The following is a 17,227-nucleotide window of genomic DNA, read 5'->3' as shown; positions in this document are numbered from 1 at the left end:
TAACCTGGAGTGGGAATTCAGCTCTTTTAGAATTAAAGATAATGATGAAATTGGCCAAGTTGCTCACAATGAAGCTTTGCTCACGTGCAGGTTTTTGGCTGGAGACCTTCCTACTTTGGGTCACCACCAGCCCATGGGAAACCCATCGGTAAGGAAATGCTCTTCCATCAATAACAACAGATTGCTAAATCCAGGTATCCCTTAAGCACCTATGGATTTACAGAGGTGAGGGGCTGGATCTGGCACCCACTGCAATACTGTGGAACCACGAGCAATTTATCCTGGGGGAAATGGGGCCAAGGGGCCAAGGATTTGCGTATGGATAAAAACAAACAATCCTGTAAATAAAGAGCACCTCCACTCTGTCTCCACAATGCTACTCTTATTGAGTGAGTCAGATGTTCTGCTGATTAAAAATTGATCCATTTCAAAATCTAATCAACAGAATAGGATTCTTTCATATGTTATCAAGGCAGCTGCTGACAACAAAAACCAAACCTGTTATTAACCCATGAACCCCAATGACCTGAACCTGGCTGGGCTCTGGAACCGTAAATTATTCAGTAGTCCAAGAGCAATCCCGTAAGCCTGATGAATTTATGCCCTGACTGGAGCCTTTGTGGGTTAAAGCCAATATCCCACCCCATGGGTCTCTGGGGACGTGGTTCACGACATGCTGCCATTCTGTGTCATGCCTGTGAATACATTACCAGCGTCTGCTTGGCTTCACCTCTCAAATGTCTGCTTCTTTGCTTTTTTTTTTTTGGGGGGGGTGGGGGGGGGGGATGGTATAAAATGACTTTTGGGGTCTGCGTGGAACTGGAGGTGCTGGAAGGGTCTTACAGCAGCACTATGCAGAGCTGCAAGCCCAAGCACTGCAGAGGTGTACACACAGTTGGCACAACTCTGCATTTAAGCTGAATTTCAAGAAATAACGAAGACATTTTGCAGCCCTCCTCTGCTTTTCTGTCTGGCAGTACCTCTTGCCTGCCTGCACACCTCCTGTGATGCTTCCTGGAGCAAAGACCTCTCCTGCATCACTGCTGCATGTTTTGTTTTCCACTCCTACACCACCAAGGTCCCAACCCTTGGCTTTAACCAGACAGGAAAAAGTCGGCACCGCGTAAACCAAGCTGGAAGACGGCAATTCTTCCCTTAAATACTAATATATTTATAAGTTCAATGGTTCTTTGACCTCTCCTTAAAGCCCAAATAACCCTGGGGAGGCCACTCGGGGCTGCCACTATCGATCCTGTCTGGCAGACATCTCATGGCCAGCATCACCCAGAGCTGCCCTGTGCCTCGGGCAGGACATGGAAACCATCCTGCCCCAGGGGAAATTCCAAGTCCCACAAGAAAACCCCAGATCCTGTGTTTCCATGACCCAGAATCATTAAGGTTGGAAAAGAGCACCAACAACACTAAGTCCAATCCCAGCCCACCATGCTCACTCACCACGTCCCCAAGTGCCACATCCACATGGTTCTTGAACACCTCCAGACCTGCTGGATGCGGGTGTTCCAATCCCATCTCAATAGGAGATGCTACAAAGCTGAATTTGCAACTCTGCAGCCCCCAGTTGTGTTGTCCCTCCACTGCCATCCCCAATATCATTTCCCTGTATCGGGGCAGGCAGATCAGCTCCCTCCTCACTACCCCATAATCACACTTGTACGAAGCTGTTGCCGTACATAACGAAAAGAGAAAGCATCCTTGGAGAGCCCAACAATCAGACAATTTTTAAGATCATGGAGCATTAAACCATTCCCAGTAGGGTTTACTAATCAAACAGCCAAATCCTTCATAACCAACCAATCCCTACAGAGCAATTAAATCCTTCCCCTTTAAAACACTTGGCACACTGTCTGGGGACAAAAAGAAAAATTTGCAAAATTCATTTGATAAATTAACCAGGGAAAAGAAAGAAGTGAATCAAGCTTTGTTCTTTTCATTTTTTTTAATTATGGAATTCACAATGCCTGAATAATGTTTAATAAGAACTATGAAAATTCCTAACAGTATTACAACACAACACAAAAGAATTAACCTGGTTACCGTGAAAAATTGCATATTTAATTAAGAACAGAGAGTTCAAAACTATCCAGAGATTTCAAAAGTACTGTTGCCTAAGGGGCTAAATTACACGCTCGCAGTGCTGCTAACAGGGCTGGAGCGCGCAATCATTACCCAAGTGTCCCCATTAAGTGACAATGGGCAGATGACATCAAATTCATTTCAAAAGCAACAGGAACTGAAGCATTCACTTGGGTAGTGGAAGGGAAAGCGACTATCCTGCTGGTATAAACCAGACCCCTTGTTGATAAAGGCAATAATTAAAGAATAATGTTAATTAGCTGCTTCTATTTGAAGGAGTGCTGTGGTAGCAGGAGGCACGGCGGCCCCAGCTCCAATGCTTCTGCAGCGCGCGCCATGCTCACGCAGTGCGGGATGGCATGTGGCCCTTGGACAGACACAGCACTTTTGGGTCAAAAAGTGATGTTTTGGTGAACTCGAGGCCCTTGGAGAGATGGCAGAGCCACGGGGGCTGTGGGCAGATGGTTGCCAAGAGCATTCTTCTGCAGGGCACCTGCATCCTGGCCCTACCAGCATCCGTGCCAACAGTGAATGATCCAATGGGGATTTAAGCAATGTTCTCTCCTCAAACCCTACCTGGCCAACATGCTTCACGATGGGTTTTAGCAATGTTTTTTTTCTTCCAACCCTGCAGAAAGTTCCCAGTTTTTAGTCTCCATGGCAGGAATGTCCCCAGCTTGCCCCCACCCGCCTCCATCTATTCGCTAGCCAAGAAGCCAGGGGACAAACAGGGTAATGATTACCCAGCTCCCAGGGATGAAGCAATGTTTGCAAACCACTCCGTGATTAATAACGAAGAAACGCTCTCTGCAGCACTAACACACAGTCAGGTTGTGGTGCTCCCCAGACCTCACTGAGCAGAGCAGCGGTGCTTACACTGCACATCACCAGCACCAGGTAATGCTTCACAATGTTCTCCTGACGGAGGAAAACAAAGGAAGCCTGAGGTCCTGACTTCAGTATACAACTACACCAGTGTTACCCAAGGCAACCGCAGCACACTTGGAGCGGCTGACGCACAGCGCAGCTCCCAGCGGAGCCGTATTTACATGGGGTTCCAATGGGTTATTTACTTTTTTAGAAACCTGTGTTGCAGAAGAAGTCACCAGCATACTCACACCGACCAATTAATATGAGAACAGCCATGTGTTAGCAGCAAGTCACCGAAACTACAGCTCCATCAATACTCCAGGGTCCTGTTGGAGCTTTGGGGAAATCATTAAATGTTGCTCCGAAGTAGTAACAAAAATAATAATTACACAGTGAGGCCATATTAAAAAGCTCTGGAAAAAGTCCTCACTGTGTGAGTCTGTGTCAGCACTCATGCGCATGGTACTGGGATACTCAGCTTCAAATCCATCGTGCCCATGCATCCTCCCTATATGGTTGTGTTCCCATTGCATGACCCCAAAATTTCAGTTCTCTGCCCATGAGCAGAGAAACCGAGGCACAAGGGTGCAGGGTGGCAATGGAACACGGCACATTGTTGCCAACAGGGCTTGGTTCCTTCCGCTTTGGTTTTGCTGTTGTAGCAAAATGTGCTGGGAACTGCAAAAAAAAAAGGCGATTAAAGAGCACTCGGTGGTGGATGCTAACACGAGCACAAGGAATTGTTACAGAAGGGAAAAACTTTTTAATAAAGTCTGCAAGTATATATTCCTCCTTTATCAACCTCAAGATTTATTGACCTGAGAAGCCATATTGACTGAATAAATCTTGATAATGACCCCAGCAGAAGTCAATACCTGCTTATTATCTCCCAAGTTGGGGAATTACATCTTTCTATAATAGGAGCAGGATGGTACAAAATGTTCCGACCACCTTCCCCGAAGCCTTTTGGGGGGATGGATGAGCTCAGTGTAACTGTTCCAGGTAGAGGCAGTTTGCAGAGTGCTGCCCATTGCTCTCCACCTCAAGGAAAGCAACATTTGCCCATAACACTGTATTGTGCTGAACCCGAATGAGTTTCATTCAGAGCAAGGAGCAGGATGCTCCCATTGGTTGGGTTGTCTCATGGTGATGCGCTAAAATTCAAGAGCAATGGGACTGGCACATGGGGCAACACTGTGATCCCAGGAACGCTACTTTTCTCTTGCTGGCAAAAAACAGGAGGGGGGGGGGAGCATAGAATGTGCTGACCCCAAAGCCACAAGCTCCCTTCCCAGCCGAGCCACGGCTTCTGCATTCAGCTCTGCTGTTTCTCTTGCCAACCGCTAAGTTTACGTTCAGCAGAGAAAACAGGAGCAGTGGGACCGGAGCACACAACAATTATGCCTGCATTTTTATTTGAAGTCTCTGCAGACAGCAAGAAAAATTAACTGAAGGGAGCAGCTCCTGTGCCAACATATGGAGGGAGATGAATAGCTGGTTCTCCATGCTCCGCTGAGGTTATCTAGTTAAGCAAGCACCTCCTAAAGGACTTGCGGGCTGGGAGCGTGCTGTTTGCTTAATCTGGTCATAAATAATAATTCGGATCGCTGAGCACTTTAACATTCAGCTCCACCTGCACGTGGGCTCAGAGCTGCAACACCCACCCGGCAGCCCCACATGTTGGGGGCATGGCAAACCTCAAAGCTTTCCTGGGCATCCCCATGGCCTCCATAAGCAGCCAGGAGGTCGCAGGGCTGCAAACCTTTGCTCCCATCTCATGGGATCAAATTATATTTTCATCTCCGTCCCTATTTGCCTCTTGGTCACAATCTCTTTTTTTTTTTAATTCCCCCCGCTGAGGCCACAGAGACAATCCACTAAACTGGATCAGGAGGCCAGCGCATATATCTCTAATGGGCTGCAGCACGCACACAATTAATTAATGGATTTATTAATTAGGGAAGAAGTCACTCTTCGAGCTGGAATTGGGGTCACCAGTTTCTAAAGTGAGAGCTGCAGAGCTAAAGATAAACTCTCATTTTCTGCAGCTCTCTTCTTGTCTGGCAGCATCTCAATTATTCAGCCACAGGAAAAAACCCACATTACACTTCGGGAACTTCAGGGTCTGACTTTCAGCCCATCATAAAACCAAGCAGTGGGTATTGCAGAATGGAATTACAGTGACATCCAGACCACAGAACCTCCAACCTCCAAGGTTTCCACAGGCTGCACTGAGCTCCAGCTGCCCGCTGGCAATGGTGGGGGCATTCCAGTGCACTGGCACAGCTGCACAGGGAGGTGGTGGAGTGACTGGCCCTGGAGGTGTTCAGGAAACACAGGGATATGGCACTGAGGGACATGGTTAGTGAGCATGGGGTGATGGGTTGGGGTTGGACTTGGTGGTCGTTGTTGTCTTTTCCAAACTTAATGAGTCTATGATTCAGTTGAGGCTTCGTGGCAATGGGGGGGACAGAACCACTGGTTACTGTAGACCTTAATCAATATGAAAACAGGGAAAGAAACACCACCACCATCCTTACAGATATGTGGCTACAAAGCACAGCTACAATATTAGACAGCAGAGAATCCACATGAAAGACAGCCATTTATAAATCCCCTGCTCACTGGAAGCACGTCCAGAGTACACACCTCTTAGACACCACATAACCCAGCCAAAAGATAGACATCTGCAGAGAACCTTTGCCACTTCTACTGCTCCAACATTTGCATTCATCTCCCCAACACCACCCATGTCCCACCTGGACTCTTGGCTAGAAGCTGGAGCCACTAGAAGCCCAAAACACATTCACAACCCAGTAACGGTGGAGGGTGGCCCTGAGGGCTCCCAGACTGCCCAGGAGAAGTACCAACACTTATAGGGGACAGGCAGCATTGTCTCTGTTCCCACCATGGAACTCCACAACACATTCAATGCAGTTGACCAATGTCACAACCGTAGGGTGGTAGGGAAGAGTGAGGCTCCTGGACTCTACAATCCTAGTAGGTCCCTTCCAACACAGGATATTCTATGGTTCTATGATTTCCCAGCCCATCTTCAGAGCCCCAAATTACATTAGGATGAGGTGGGGAAGCCCCCCAAAGCCTCACAGAATCCACTGGGGAGACCGTGCTGGGGGCTGTTCCACAACAGCACTGCGAGTTTCCTCGTCCAGGCTGCAGGAATTAAGCTTCAACCAAGAGGACTGATAGCTTATTTACTGCTGTCATCTATATAAAGAAGAATTTTGACACATTGTTAAATGATAGCACATTTAGATAAGTCAAGCTGTCATATCATTTAATGGATGTCTAAACTCCCTCTGTAGCTGATATGTAAAATTTATGCACTTCAGAATATCATAAGGTTATAATATTTTAATCACATCCACATTCTTTTCACCCCCATCCCCAAACTCTGCAAACACAACGTCGGGTGCCCAACTTTCTGCCCGAGTCTGCATGGGGTCAGCATCCTTGTATTGGGGAACACAGCCCCAGTGCTAATCTACATAATGCAATGTGGAGCCGCTGATAAAAGACGGTTCAAATCAGTCCCTCTCCCCTCACTCGTGTAATTTTTTAGCCCAAATCAGCAGCTTGCAACTCTTCCTGTTTTTTGCTGCTTTAGCACGGAATGAGTGAGAGCAGAACGGCACCGGGAACAGTGCATGTAATCCATACAGCCCTAAACCCAACGTCGTAAAGCAGAAGCAAATTAAAGCACAGCGCAAAATAAAGGTATGAATCCCGTTATGACTATTATACACAAGAAAGCTGTAAAAAAATACTGCATTAGTAATGTACACAATAAAACAATCTCATAACCCAGTGAAATATGCCAGGTATTATCTTTGATAGAATTTTATCTCTTCTCATTTCCGAGCCTATTTGCTGTAAAAGGGCTCGATGCTGCTTCGATCAAAGTGCCGCCGCGCAGCACATTATCTGCGTGTTTTACATATGCCCACCATTCATCAGGGCTGCTCAAACTCCGCCGTTCCCAGCAAGCCTTAGGCCAGCTCAGCCCCACGCATTAAAGCCCAAGAAATAAAGACAACGGAAAGAAAAAAGCTCTCAGAAAGAAGAATAAATGGATTGTTTCCATTCTTTCTTTCTTTTTTTTTTCTTTTCTTTTTTTTAATAGAGGGCACCAGGCCAAGCTGGCACAAGGTCACCTTTCCCACTGTGATCCCGCAGCGCTGCTGCCTGCCCACAACTCCGTGCCACCACCGCTCCCCAGTGCCACCATTACCCAATGCCATCGCTCCCCACGGCCACTCGTCCCCGTGGCCATTGCTCCCAGGGGGGGCTGCCAGCCATCTACCCTCCACCCTGCATTAAAGTCACTGCCAACATTTACTATTAAATCAAGGTTCTGAACGCACCCAGGAAAAGTCATTAGCGTGATGCACCCGGGAATGCTTTTGTATCCTGAGCGCTCATCCCCCTAATCCCCTTCTGACCACAATGCCATAAATGAGCAGAGGTGGCTGTGCTACCTGCGGTACTTTTGTGGCCGGTGATCGAGGCTGTAGTGCATAATCTGTTTAAAAGCCAAAATGTATTAAATGCTGGAACTGTTGATACAGCACTGAAGCCTTACAAAATCACATTTAAATTTGTTGAGTCCCCCATGAAACACGCCGCGTTTTCAACTCCGTGATCTCCAGGAGGGATAAACCCTTTTAATATCCATGTAAATGAGCATTTCGGCTTTTGTGGTGGTTCCAGGTTGGGTTTCATCCCATTTACGAGGCGTTTGCGAAGCCATTGTGTCGCTGCCCGGCTCCCAACGAGCTGCGTGCCCGTGGAAGTCGCACGTTGTCAACACCACCGGTTTGTTCCCAGGTCATCAATGTTAACAAAGGACTCACCGTTAATTTCACAGCCCGATGGGGACGGTACGGGTGACCCGAGCGGGACCACAAAGGAGCTCTCTGTTGGCGCCGTATCCATCACAAGGTGACAACCGGAGCTCCGAAAGAGCTCTCAGGACCGACTCAGCCTCCCATTGCCAATTGGGTTCAGCGACATGCGGGGCTGCAAATGTGCGCGCTCCGAGCCTCCCGACCCCAATAACAATGGGAGCGCAGGAGGGCTCCAGCCAACCCCGAGCGCATCGCATCTTCCTCCCGCTCCGTTCCCTCTCTCCATCCCCACTACCACCGCCGCCGCATCGCTCCCCGATAATCGGCAATGACAATTACCGGGTGAACACCGGCACTGCGCGGGGGTCGGGGAGAGGATCCCCCAAACTTAACGACGGGGCGGGCAGCGAACCCCGCCGCTCCCCGCAACTTCATGCCTCCCCCGACCTCCCCCCCCGGCACCCGCCCCCGGGGCTGTCACCTCGGGCGGCTCCATGCGCTGCTCCGTGTGAACAAAGAGCGACGGATGAACGGAACGGCGGAGTACCGGAGATCAATTTCTGATACCTATCGATGGCGAAGGGCGGGAGGAGGGAGGGGACGGCGAGCAGCGGGGGGGGGGGGGGGAGGGCTGGAGGAGGGCCCCCCCTCCTCCGAACCCCCGCCGGGGTTGGGGCTCTGGGGGACCGCCGCGCCACCAACCTGGAGCCGGCGGACATCAAACCGCGTCCGATACCGGAGCATCGATCCCACGTCCGCCGCCATCTTTGGGGGGGGGGTGACTGGGGGGGGGGGGGGACACGTTGCCCCCAACGCCGGCCCCGCCGCCCGCCCGGACCCGCCCCGCGCCGCTCCGGTCCCGACGGGGCGGGCAGAGGGCGGCCCGGAGCTGCGGGCACAGCTGCTGCCACCGCCCCGCAGCGCTCCGATCTTTTGTTAGCGCGGCCCCGGGCGGCCTTTCCCGGGGGGAAGTTTCCCGGTTATTTGCTGGATTTGGGGGAAAATAAAAAAAAAAATAAATAAATGAATGAATAAATAAATAAAAGCGCTACACTGTTTGGGGCGGGCATCGGGCAGATACTGCAGCAAAGCGAGCACAGAACCTGCCCGCCAGTACCTGCTATTGCCTGCCCACCCGTGCTGGGGTTTGCAGGTAGATGGCTGAGCAGGGAGCCCGGCATCTGAGTGTCCCCAGCAGGGAGCAGGCAGTGGGAGGTGATGCACCTCATGCACGGGTTGGAGCTCGGCTCTATCCAGCCGTGGGGACAGGCCCAAAGGCCATGTGTTCCCACTGCCTGCAGTGCTCAGGGACACCCACAGCCCCATCAGTGCTCACAGCCCCGTCCCCTGACCGCGGGTGTCTGCAGGGATGGGGCACCTTCACCTCTCTGAGTAGCTTCAGTGTAAAAACTTCTTCCTTGTATATCCAGTCTAAATCTCCCCTTTTAGTTTGAAACCATTCCCACTTGCCCTATCACACAGAACCTGCTAAAGGATCCTCTTCTTTCTTACATCCCACCCCTCATCAGAAGTAAAAATTACTGTGGCGTCCTGGTGAGCAAATCAAATTGTGGGCTTGGGAGGAAAGCTTCACTTTGGCCAAACCGTTCCCAACTCAATGGGAGCCAGGAGGAAGAGGACACATTGTCACACTGTGCCCCACACCTGAGCCACATCCCTGCCCACCTCGGGGGCACCAGATCCCCCCCAGCCCTGGCAGCACTGAGGGATGCAGGTTAATAAATCAGTTTGTCTCCAGAACAGCTTTGCTTTGTGCGCCTGACAATAGCCTGCTGTAAATGGCAGCCCCTCACCTCCTCTTCTGAAAGGCTTTTAATTAAAATATGGAAGGGGATTTTCTGCATACTTAAGGGGGAAAAAAAAAAATACCGTTGGATTTCAGCACGCTCCCATTTCAGGCATTAATTTATTCTCGCCTTCCTGTCGTTTGTGATCCCACCGATAAGTCCTTTGTGCGGTGATCTGACCCCATTAAGCAGCGTGGGCAGTGAGTGCCACGTGCCAGCCTCCTCCCAACAGTGGGTGCTTTGTCCCAAGGGTGGGCAGGGGGACACGAGGACCCACATTGAGGCAAACCAGAGCCATTGTGATGAGCAGAGACACTGCAGGCCATGAGGCTGAGGCTGCCCTGAGCTCAGGGCTCTGTTACCCAGCCAATGGCCCTTGTGGGCACCCACACAGCTGCTGAGCCCCCATCCCGTGCTCAGGGAAGGCAACACAACAAGAACTGGGTCCTGGGCTCTGGGAAATCCCAGAAGGGGCCCCGCCCCTCACTGACCCCCCATCTGCCTCATGCCCCTTTGCAGTATCCTGGCCTCCTCCGGCCTGAGAAAGCAGAAACCAACCCCACATCAGGCTGTGCAGCTGTGTGTCATTGTCTCCTCTCTTTCCCTCTCCCTTTCCTTTCTCTCTCTCTTCCTATCTCTTCCTTCTCCTTCCCCTGTCTCTCCCCTCTCCCTTTCCGTTCCCTCTCCTTTCTCTCTCTCCTCCCTCTCCCCTTCCCCTTTCCTCTCTCTTTCCTCCCCCTGCTCTCTCTCCCTCCCTCTCCTTTTCCTCTCCCATCTCCCTTCCCTCTCCTGCGTCCTCGCCGGCACCGGGGCCCGCCCTGCGCCCGCTGCAACGGCGCCACCTGGCGGCCATCTCGGGGAGTGCAGCGCGTCCGGCCGGGTGGCGCTGCGGGGGGCGAGGGGTGACACGGAGGGACAGGAAGGGACACGGGGGGGGGACACACAGGGACACTGGGGGGACACACAGGGACACGGGAAGGGACATTGGACACTCTGATGTTCATAACTTCCCCCATCAATGCTTCTCCCGTTGCAGCGTGGGCACATCCCCAGCGTGGGGACAGCGGCATCGTCCTCGTCCCTGTCACCTCCCTATAACACGAGAAGCTCAGGGTCATTCACACAGCATTCACAAGCATTCACACAGCTCATCTTCACTGCTCCCTCCTGTGGCTGACGCTGGACAAGCGGTGGTCACCACCAGCTGCACGGAAATCTGTCTTTTCAACCTTCAATAAGCTCTCTCCCTTGAAAAGTAATCATTACCAATAAACAAATACAGCAGCCAGTGTATATAAGCATCACATTAAGCAGCTACACGCATTTGTTATATTTGATATAGCCTTGTTAACTGGAAAACCCTGGGTTTGGAATATGTATCGATTTCAGCAAACATATATTATTTTACTGTAAGTACCAACAGCCATTGTAGTTAATATACAACACTTTAATTTAAAATGCATTAGTTTAATAAAAATGCATAATATAGAAGCGAATTGCATTAGCTTCAATAAAAAAACATATTCAATTTCATAAATATTATCCGGCGTTAAAATGCATTGATTTCCCAGGAAAATGTATTGGTCAAAGGTAATTTACATTGGTTTGAATGGGAATGCACCGGCGTGTATACATATGTATTAGGTTAGTCAAATGGATCTGATGGCAGGAACAAAATGTTGGTTGGAGAATAAGGTTTGCATGAGGAAAGCAGGTTGGCAGGGCAGGGCTTGGCTCTTAGATCCCCTAAATCAGCAGTTCTGGTGCTGGGGATCCCCAGTATTGGCTGTGGGCACACACTGGGCTCAGGCACCTTGCAAAGAGCTGGGGTTAATCAAATGCTTTTGACTCCATTTTTTATTGAGCCTGAGAGGGGCTGTCCTATTAATTAGAAAGGCTTTTTCATGTTGAACACAGGCTCTCGGGCAGATAAGCAGGGACGATGCTTGATTTTGCCATTACACAGATAGGTGCATTATTCCCTGGCATCCATTCATTCACAGGCTGCAGCCACTTTCCAATGGCTCTTTTGTTCACTACAGAGCTGTCTCTATATGTCTATACATATCCATATAGATATGTTGTCCTAGGAGTCGCTAAATCCCCAGCACCCACAGCAGGGAGGGGACCAACAAGCAGCTCCATCCCCAGCTCAGATCCCACTCCTCACTGCAGGGCAGGATCTGGCCCGTGAAGCACAGAGGATGTCTGGCAGCAAGAAGTGCACAGCGGAGCAGATGCACCGTCTTACAGATGACAGCAGAACACACGCAGCCATCTGCATCTCACCCCCAGCCGGAGTGCTGGGGCTGTGCTGGGCCTTTTTGCATGCAGAAATCCTTTTGAAGCCCCCATTCAGAGATGGGTGCTCAGCAGGGACAGGTCAAAGTCAAACCTCTTCCAGGCTCCCCATAACAATATGATTTGGGATTCTCCCCAGCCCCAGGGCTGACTCCTGTACTGCCCCAGAGTGGATAAACAGCCAGCAATGGGCAGCTCCATGGGTGACCGGTTCTGTTAAACCACTGCACATCACTTCCCTGATGCTTATGGATTTTTCCTTAATGCCACAAATTAAGGTAATTGGGCTTGGCTGGCCGATGGATTCAGCTGGAGTTGGCCAGGGAGGGCCCATGCTGTGATTGATCCCAGCCATGCCCGCGTGCCCTGGGCTGCTCCTCATCCTTCTCTGCTCATCTCTATGGTTTCCTCCATCTTTTGGCTCAGACAAACCCCAGGAAACAGCCCAGAATCCATCTCAACATTAGTGTAAGTCTCATTCAGGCAAGGCAATGACTGCTGGAGTGGGGTGGAGGTGTGAGTGCCAGGGATCAACTGTGGCATTTGTGTCCTCTGGAGGAACAAGGGCAGCGTCCAGACAGAGCCCTGAGCTCCAGGATCCACTTTCAAGGCCCCTTTTGTTCCCAGCCGTGTCCCAGCCCTCCCTGCTCTCCTATCAGCCTCAGTGTGCCTAAAAATACCAAAGGCAAAACACACGCAGACCCAACCCACCTGCAGCTGGGATGGGGAGAGTTAATGGCAGAGCCAGGGCTGAGAAAGAGCTCGGCTTAAGTGGGTGACAGCTGCCCCAGCGGGGGGTGACACAGAGAATCTCCATGCTGTGGGAGCTCAGCATCCACCCCCAGCCTCATTCAGCCCCTTTTGGATGGGTTCTGGCTCTTGGAGCAACACAAGTGATGGGTCCCCATTGTATCCAGGGCTCTAGCAGCCAAGGAGAGCCCAGTTTTCCCATGCAGAAGCTGCAGTGGGGCATGAAGGCTCCTAGAGATGCTTGGCAAAACATCACTGTCCCTTGGGTGTGGGGGAATGTAGGGCTGCTCCTCCACTGTGAAGGACGAGGGGACACATCCACCCTGAAGCAAAAGGGGGGCACTACACTGTGGCATGGGGGGCACAGTGCTGGGCCAGATAACCCCAGAGCAGCCCAGCAGAAGGGAAGAGCACAGCCTCTGCCCACTGGAGTGACAGCCTGTGGGAGCTGCGGGGCCTCCTGGTGTGCTGCTAACCTTGAAAGCCTCTGTGTCTCACATGTCACATCGGCCAGTGACAACAGCAAGCTTACTGCAGATTAGAGGAGGAGAAAGTCAGAGACAAGAGGGTTGGGGGTGGCTGGTTTACCTATTACAGCCAAAAGTGGCCATATGGTTATTTTTAGCCTGGAATGAGGCATATTTATTGTTTCAGCCCAGGGGGGCAGAGGGGACTGCTTCTGAGATTCCTCCTGCAGCACCACCAGCACCTCTGCGAAGCCATGGTGAGTGCTGGGAGCCGCAATGGGAACAGGCAGAGTTTGTGGCATGGTGTTCTCATTGGGATGGCGTTAGTGGGCAGAGAGTGAGGGAAGCTTTGGGGTCTGACGGCCAAGGGGTAAGCAGGGATAAGCCCTATATTAGGGTAAGCAGGTGGGGAGAATCCCACAGGGACCAGTGGGGAGAGGTGAGGGCAGAGAGGTGTCTCCTGTGTTGGTAGCACTCAGCAGAACTTCCTGACAGGGTGAGGTTGTTTGGGGGCAAATACTGTCTTTTTCTTTTCCTTTCCCCCATGAAGATATGGAAAAGGCAGTTCTGTCTCTGAAGCCTTCCTTGCTGTGTTTCCTCTTGGTAGAATCCTGATTTTTGAAAGAGAAAAAGCAGCATGGATGCACATGACCACAAGTGAGGGCGTTTCTGGTTGATTCAAACCTCAGTGCAAGGAGATGGGGTTTGTTAAAAGATGCAAATAGATTAATTAGCACTTTGTTCTTAGTGAGAGGCTCAGAGCAATAAGGAGACATCCAATGACCACAGCCTTGTGTGTAATCCCAGCAGCGTGCTCCTCACCCTGAGCCCGAGCAGATCTCAGCCTGGGTTCTACTGCTTTATCCACCACAGCTGAGAAAGCAGAAATTGGAAATCCAGCTCCTTTCTGCTCCGACCTATTTGGCAAAATTCATCAGGAAAGCAAAGACAGAGCAGGAATCTTAATGCTCGTCAGCAGCTCAGAGTGCTGCATGTGCCCACAGCTCACGAGCAGCACGTGGGGAATCACCAGGTACCCAGGGACTGAGCAGACACCAGCCCCACGCTGCCATGAGGGACTTATTACTAAGCACCGCCATGAAGGGCTTATGACTAAGCACAGGCTGGTTCAATGCTTTTGTTCCACACCATAAAAAGACAGTAAGTGAGTGCTACATACTTGAACCCCGCAGGCACCCAAGAAAGCCAAGAAGAGGATTGAAGGTGCGAATTCCAATGTCTTCTCCATGTTCGAGCAGGCCCAGATCCAGGAATTCAAAGAGGTAGGTGGATTGCATAGAAACAAACGGGGGCCCTTGATGCAATGTGACCTTCAGCTCTTTCCTCGGTGCCTTGAGAACAATGACAGCTGGCTTGCAATAAGAGGCAGAGTGCCCATTTTTTTGAGCTGTTTTATTTTAAAAGTGAGAATAACAGCTCAGTGACATTGTTAAATATGGAGCTGCCTCAAAGCATCCTGTGAGCTTGCTCCCATGGCTGAGGGCTTGAGTTATCCTCCCAGTTTGATCTCATCTTGGTGTGAGAGGGCCCTGGGCATGGCACAGCTTTGGGGTTGGGCTGCCATAGGAAGCTGTCACCCAGCAAAGGCTGTTAGCTCTCCCTGTGCTCCCTGCCCTCCTCCTCTGCTTCCAGGCATTCACAATCATGGATCAGAACCGAGATGGCTTCATCGACAAGGCAGACCTGAGAGATACGTTTGCTGCACTCGGTGAGCCCCCATTTAGGAGCCTCTCCTCCCCAGCAGCTCTGACCATATTAGACCAACTAAGTGCAAAACCAGCTGTGAGTCTTCATTTAGCCAAGCCCCGGTGGTTAAATGCATCTCATGTGTGTTTTGCTGAAAACCTGACCCCAAACCATTTTTGTTAGTGTGGTGAATCAGAGCAACTCACAGAGCAGTTGTTGTTTGACCCTGTAGGTACTAGACAGAACCTGCACCTGGATTACCCAGAGCCAAGAACTCCCTTTGTTCTCTCTTGAAAAATCACCCAGATGTTCCCATCCCGCAGCATCCCTCAGTTTATGGATATTGGGTGGGTTTATGGGGCTCATGGGAAGCTGTGAAGCCACAGCTGGGCTCTCTCATCACTGAGACCAACACAAACTGGTGATGGGCCTGTCCGGGAGGTCACCCAAACTCAAGTAGGAGGATGAAGGCTTCCAGACCTGTTCATTTCACCCTTATATAGCCAGGTTCAGGTACAGCTCCTATCGTCCTCATCAATACAGCAAAGACCTTGTTACTGGGTTCAGGAGAGCCCATAGTACTGCTATTTTTGCCCCCAAAATATCTTCTAAAGGAGCGGGGCAGAGGAATGAAGCAGTGCAGCTCAGTCTCTCAAGTTTGCAACTGGTTGTGACATTCACCCCACACTGCTCATTCTTAGGGCGCCTGAATGTGAAAAACGAGGAGATCGATGAGATGATCAAGGAAGCACCTGGTCCAATCAACTTCACTGTGTTCCTCACCATGTTTGGGGAGAAACTCAAGGGTAAGAGGGAACCCAGGGAGCACCACCACCATGTCCTGTCCCATATGGGGATGCCACTCAGCTCCTGGAGTCTCCATTCTTTAAGGGTGAGACCCCAAAGGTCTGCAGATGTCAGATGGGAGCAGAGGAAATGCAGAGCTCAGGAACAGGTCAAAGAGGGTCTAAGCAAAGCTGGGGAGGAGCAAATCTCAGTACTCCAGACATTCAAGACAAGCGTCCTGCCATGATGCTGCTGTCCCCCCAGAAAGAGAGGACAGGAGATCCTGCAGTGCCCTGTGTGACTGTGACCCAGCTGCATCCCTTATCTCTTATGCAAGCTGAGGCATGCAGCTTCCCTGCAGATCTCCTGGAGGCCTCACAGCCCCAGGGGCCTCTGCCTGGAGCTCTATAAATACACACAAAAGATTAGATACGCACTGGATGCCAGGGAGGAGGTGACACAGCCTGCTATGTGGGCACACCACAATCTTATGTCTGCTCCTCTCCTTGTCAGCACACATGGTGGCCAAAGCGGGAGGGATCGAGGGGGGTCAGCATTCAGGCAGGATCCCTCCACCCTCTAAATCCCACAGTATTTTGTAAGGGGGTTTTGGGAAGCAGGAGGCTCCTCTTGGCTGCTTTTTCCTCTGCTTCCAATGATCCTGGATGTGCTGCCCACAGGTGCTGACCCAGAGGAGACGATCCTGAATGCGTTCAAGGTGTTTGATCCGGAGGGCAAAGGGCTGAAATCTGCCTAGTGAGTGCAGGGGAACTTGAGGGGAGGAGGGATGGCAATGAGGTCTCCCCAGTACCCACCACACTCTCTCACTTGCAGCATCAAAGAAATGCTGATGACGCAGGGTGAGAGGTTTTCCCAGGAAGAGGTACGTGCTCCTGCCCCCCACCCTCCATCCCTGCCCATTCCCATGGGCTGAACCTGCCTCTTTGGTACTGGGTCCTCTTGCCTCTCCCAGTGCTCAGCTTGGGGCCTCAGTTTCCTATTTAAAAGGGAATGACAGAGCAGCCAAAGACATATTTCCAAGAAACCAAGCAATGGAGTCCTATCAGAGCCCCACTGAGCTCCTGGCCAAGCCCCAAAGCCCTCCTGTGCCCCCTTTTCACCATGGCTCTTTCCTGCAGATTGATCAGATGTTTGCTGCCTTCCCTCCGGACGTCTCTGGCAACCTCGACTACAAAAACCTCGTCCACGTCATCACACATGGAGAGGAGAAGGACTAACCCATGGGCTCAGTGCTGGGGTTGGCACTGTGGGGTCACCTCTGTGTGGGTCACCCTGCAGGTCCCTTTGTCCCTCTCCCTGGAGCTGCAGAGCTGTTGTTCATGGGGATGACAACCCAGAACAGCAGCCACACACAATAAAGTGCAATTTGGTGAGAGGAAATCCAACTGCTGGTGTGTGAGCAGTGCTCAGGGTTGGCTGGATGCATTGATGTGCTGTGCTGTGTTGTGTTGACAGCTGAAAGAACACTGTGCCATCCCATGGCAGCAGCTGCTGGCAGCAGCAGGCAAAGCCAGGCTGAAATATGACCCACAGAGCTCTTGAAGCATTGTGCTCC

The 17,227-nt window shown here is 51.1% G+C and overlaps 2 protein-coding genes across 8 annotated transcripts in view; one reads left to right on the top strand and one right to left on the bottom strand.

The window, feature by feature from the left end:
* The window catches only part of CUX2 (cut like homeobox 2), a 52,747-nt gene extending 44,075 nt beyond the window's left edge, over nt 1-8,672 (bottom strand). For 2 of the 6 annotated variants that reach the window (XM_085555815.1, XM_085555822.1), the window contains exon 1: nt 8,535-8,671. In XM_085555815.1, coding sequence (XP_085411941.1) covers nt 8,535-8,597 — 63 coding nt within the window. In that variant the 5' untranslated portion in view covers nt 8,598-8,671. Of the gene's footprint in view, nt 1-7,838; nt 7,860-8,313; nt 8,400-8,534 lie in introns of those variants that run through there. The other 4 variants (XM_085555817.1, XM_085555828.1, XM_085555819.1 and 1 more) reach the window with 4 other exon arrangements.
* A 4,424-nt stretch (nt 8,673-13,096) lies between these two features.
* On the top strand, nt 13,097-17,057 carry MYL2 (myosin light chain 2). 2 transcript variants are annotated; one of them, XM_015878489.3, is made up of 7 exons: nt 13,097-13,415; nt 14,352-14,441; nt 14,812-14,887; nt 15,567-15,671; nt 16,332-16,407; nt 16,486-16,534; nt 16,791-17,057. In XM_015878489.3, the coding sequence occupies exons 1-7, from the start codon at nt 13,323-13,325 to the stop codon at nt 16,887-16,889; spliced, it is 588 nt and encodes a 195-aa protein (XP_015733975.2). In that variant the 5' UTR covers nt 13,097-13,322; the 3' UTR covers nt 16,890-17,057. The 2 variants fall into 2 exon arrangements, with proteins under 2 accessions (XP_015733975.2, XP_085412040.1); XM_085555914.1 differs by having other exon boundaries at nt 13,192-13,415; nt 16,494-16,534.
* The last annotated feature ends 170 nt before the right edge of the window (nt 17,058-17,227 follow it).

The sequence above is a fragment of the Coturnix japonica genome, chromosome 9 (genome assembly GCF_054131305.1).
Source record: "Coturnix japonica strain WE chromosome 9, WE-NBRP24, whole genome shotgun sequence".
Lineage (NCBI taxonomy): Eukaryota > Metazoa > Chordata > Aves > Galliformes > Phasianidae > Coturnix > Coturnix japonica.
Note: the sequence above shows the minus strand (reverse complement) of the source record. Positions and strands in the feature narration are given on the sequence as shown.

What these genes read in the sequence shown, in the direction of transcription:
- MYL2 (XM_015878489.3), top strand. Translation starts at nt 13,323, where the DNA reads ATGAGGCATATTTATTGTTTCAGCCCAGGGGGGCAGAGGGGACTGCTT. An exon ending in GTTTGGGGAGAAACTCAAGG is followed by an intron (nt 15,672 to 16,331) that starts GTAAGAGGGAAC and finishes TGCTGCCCACAG; the next exon opens with GTGCTGACCCAGAGGAGACG. An exon ending in AAAGGGCTGAAATCTGCCTA is followed by an intron (nt 16,408 to 16,485) that starts GTGAGTGCAGGG and finishes TCTCACTTGCAG; the next exon opens with CATCAAAGAAATGCTGATGA.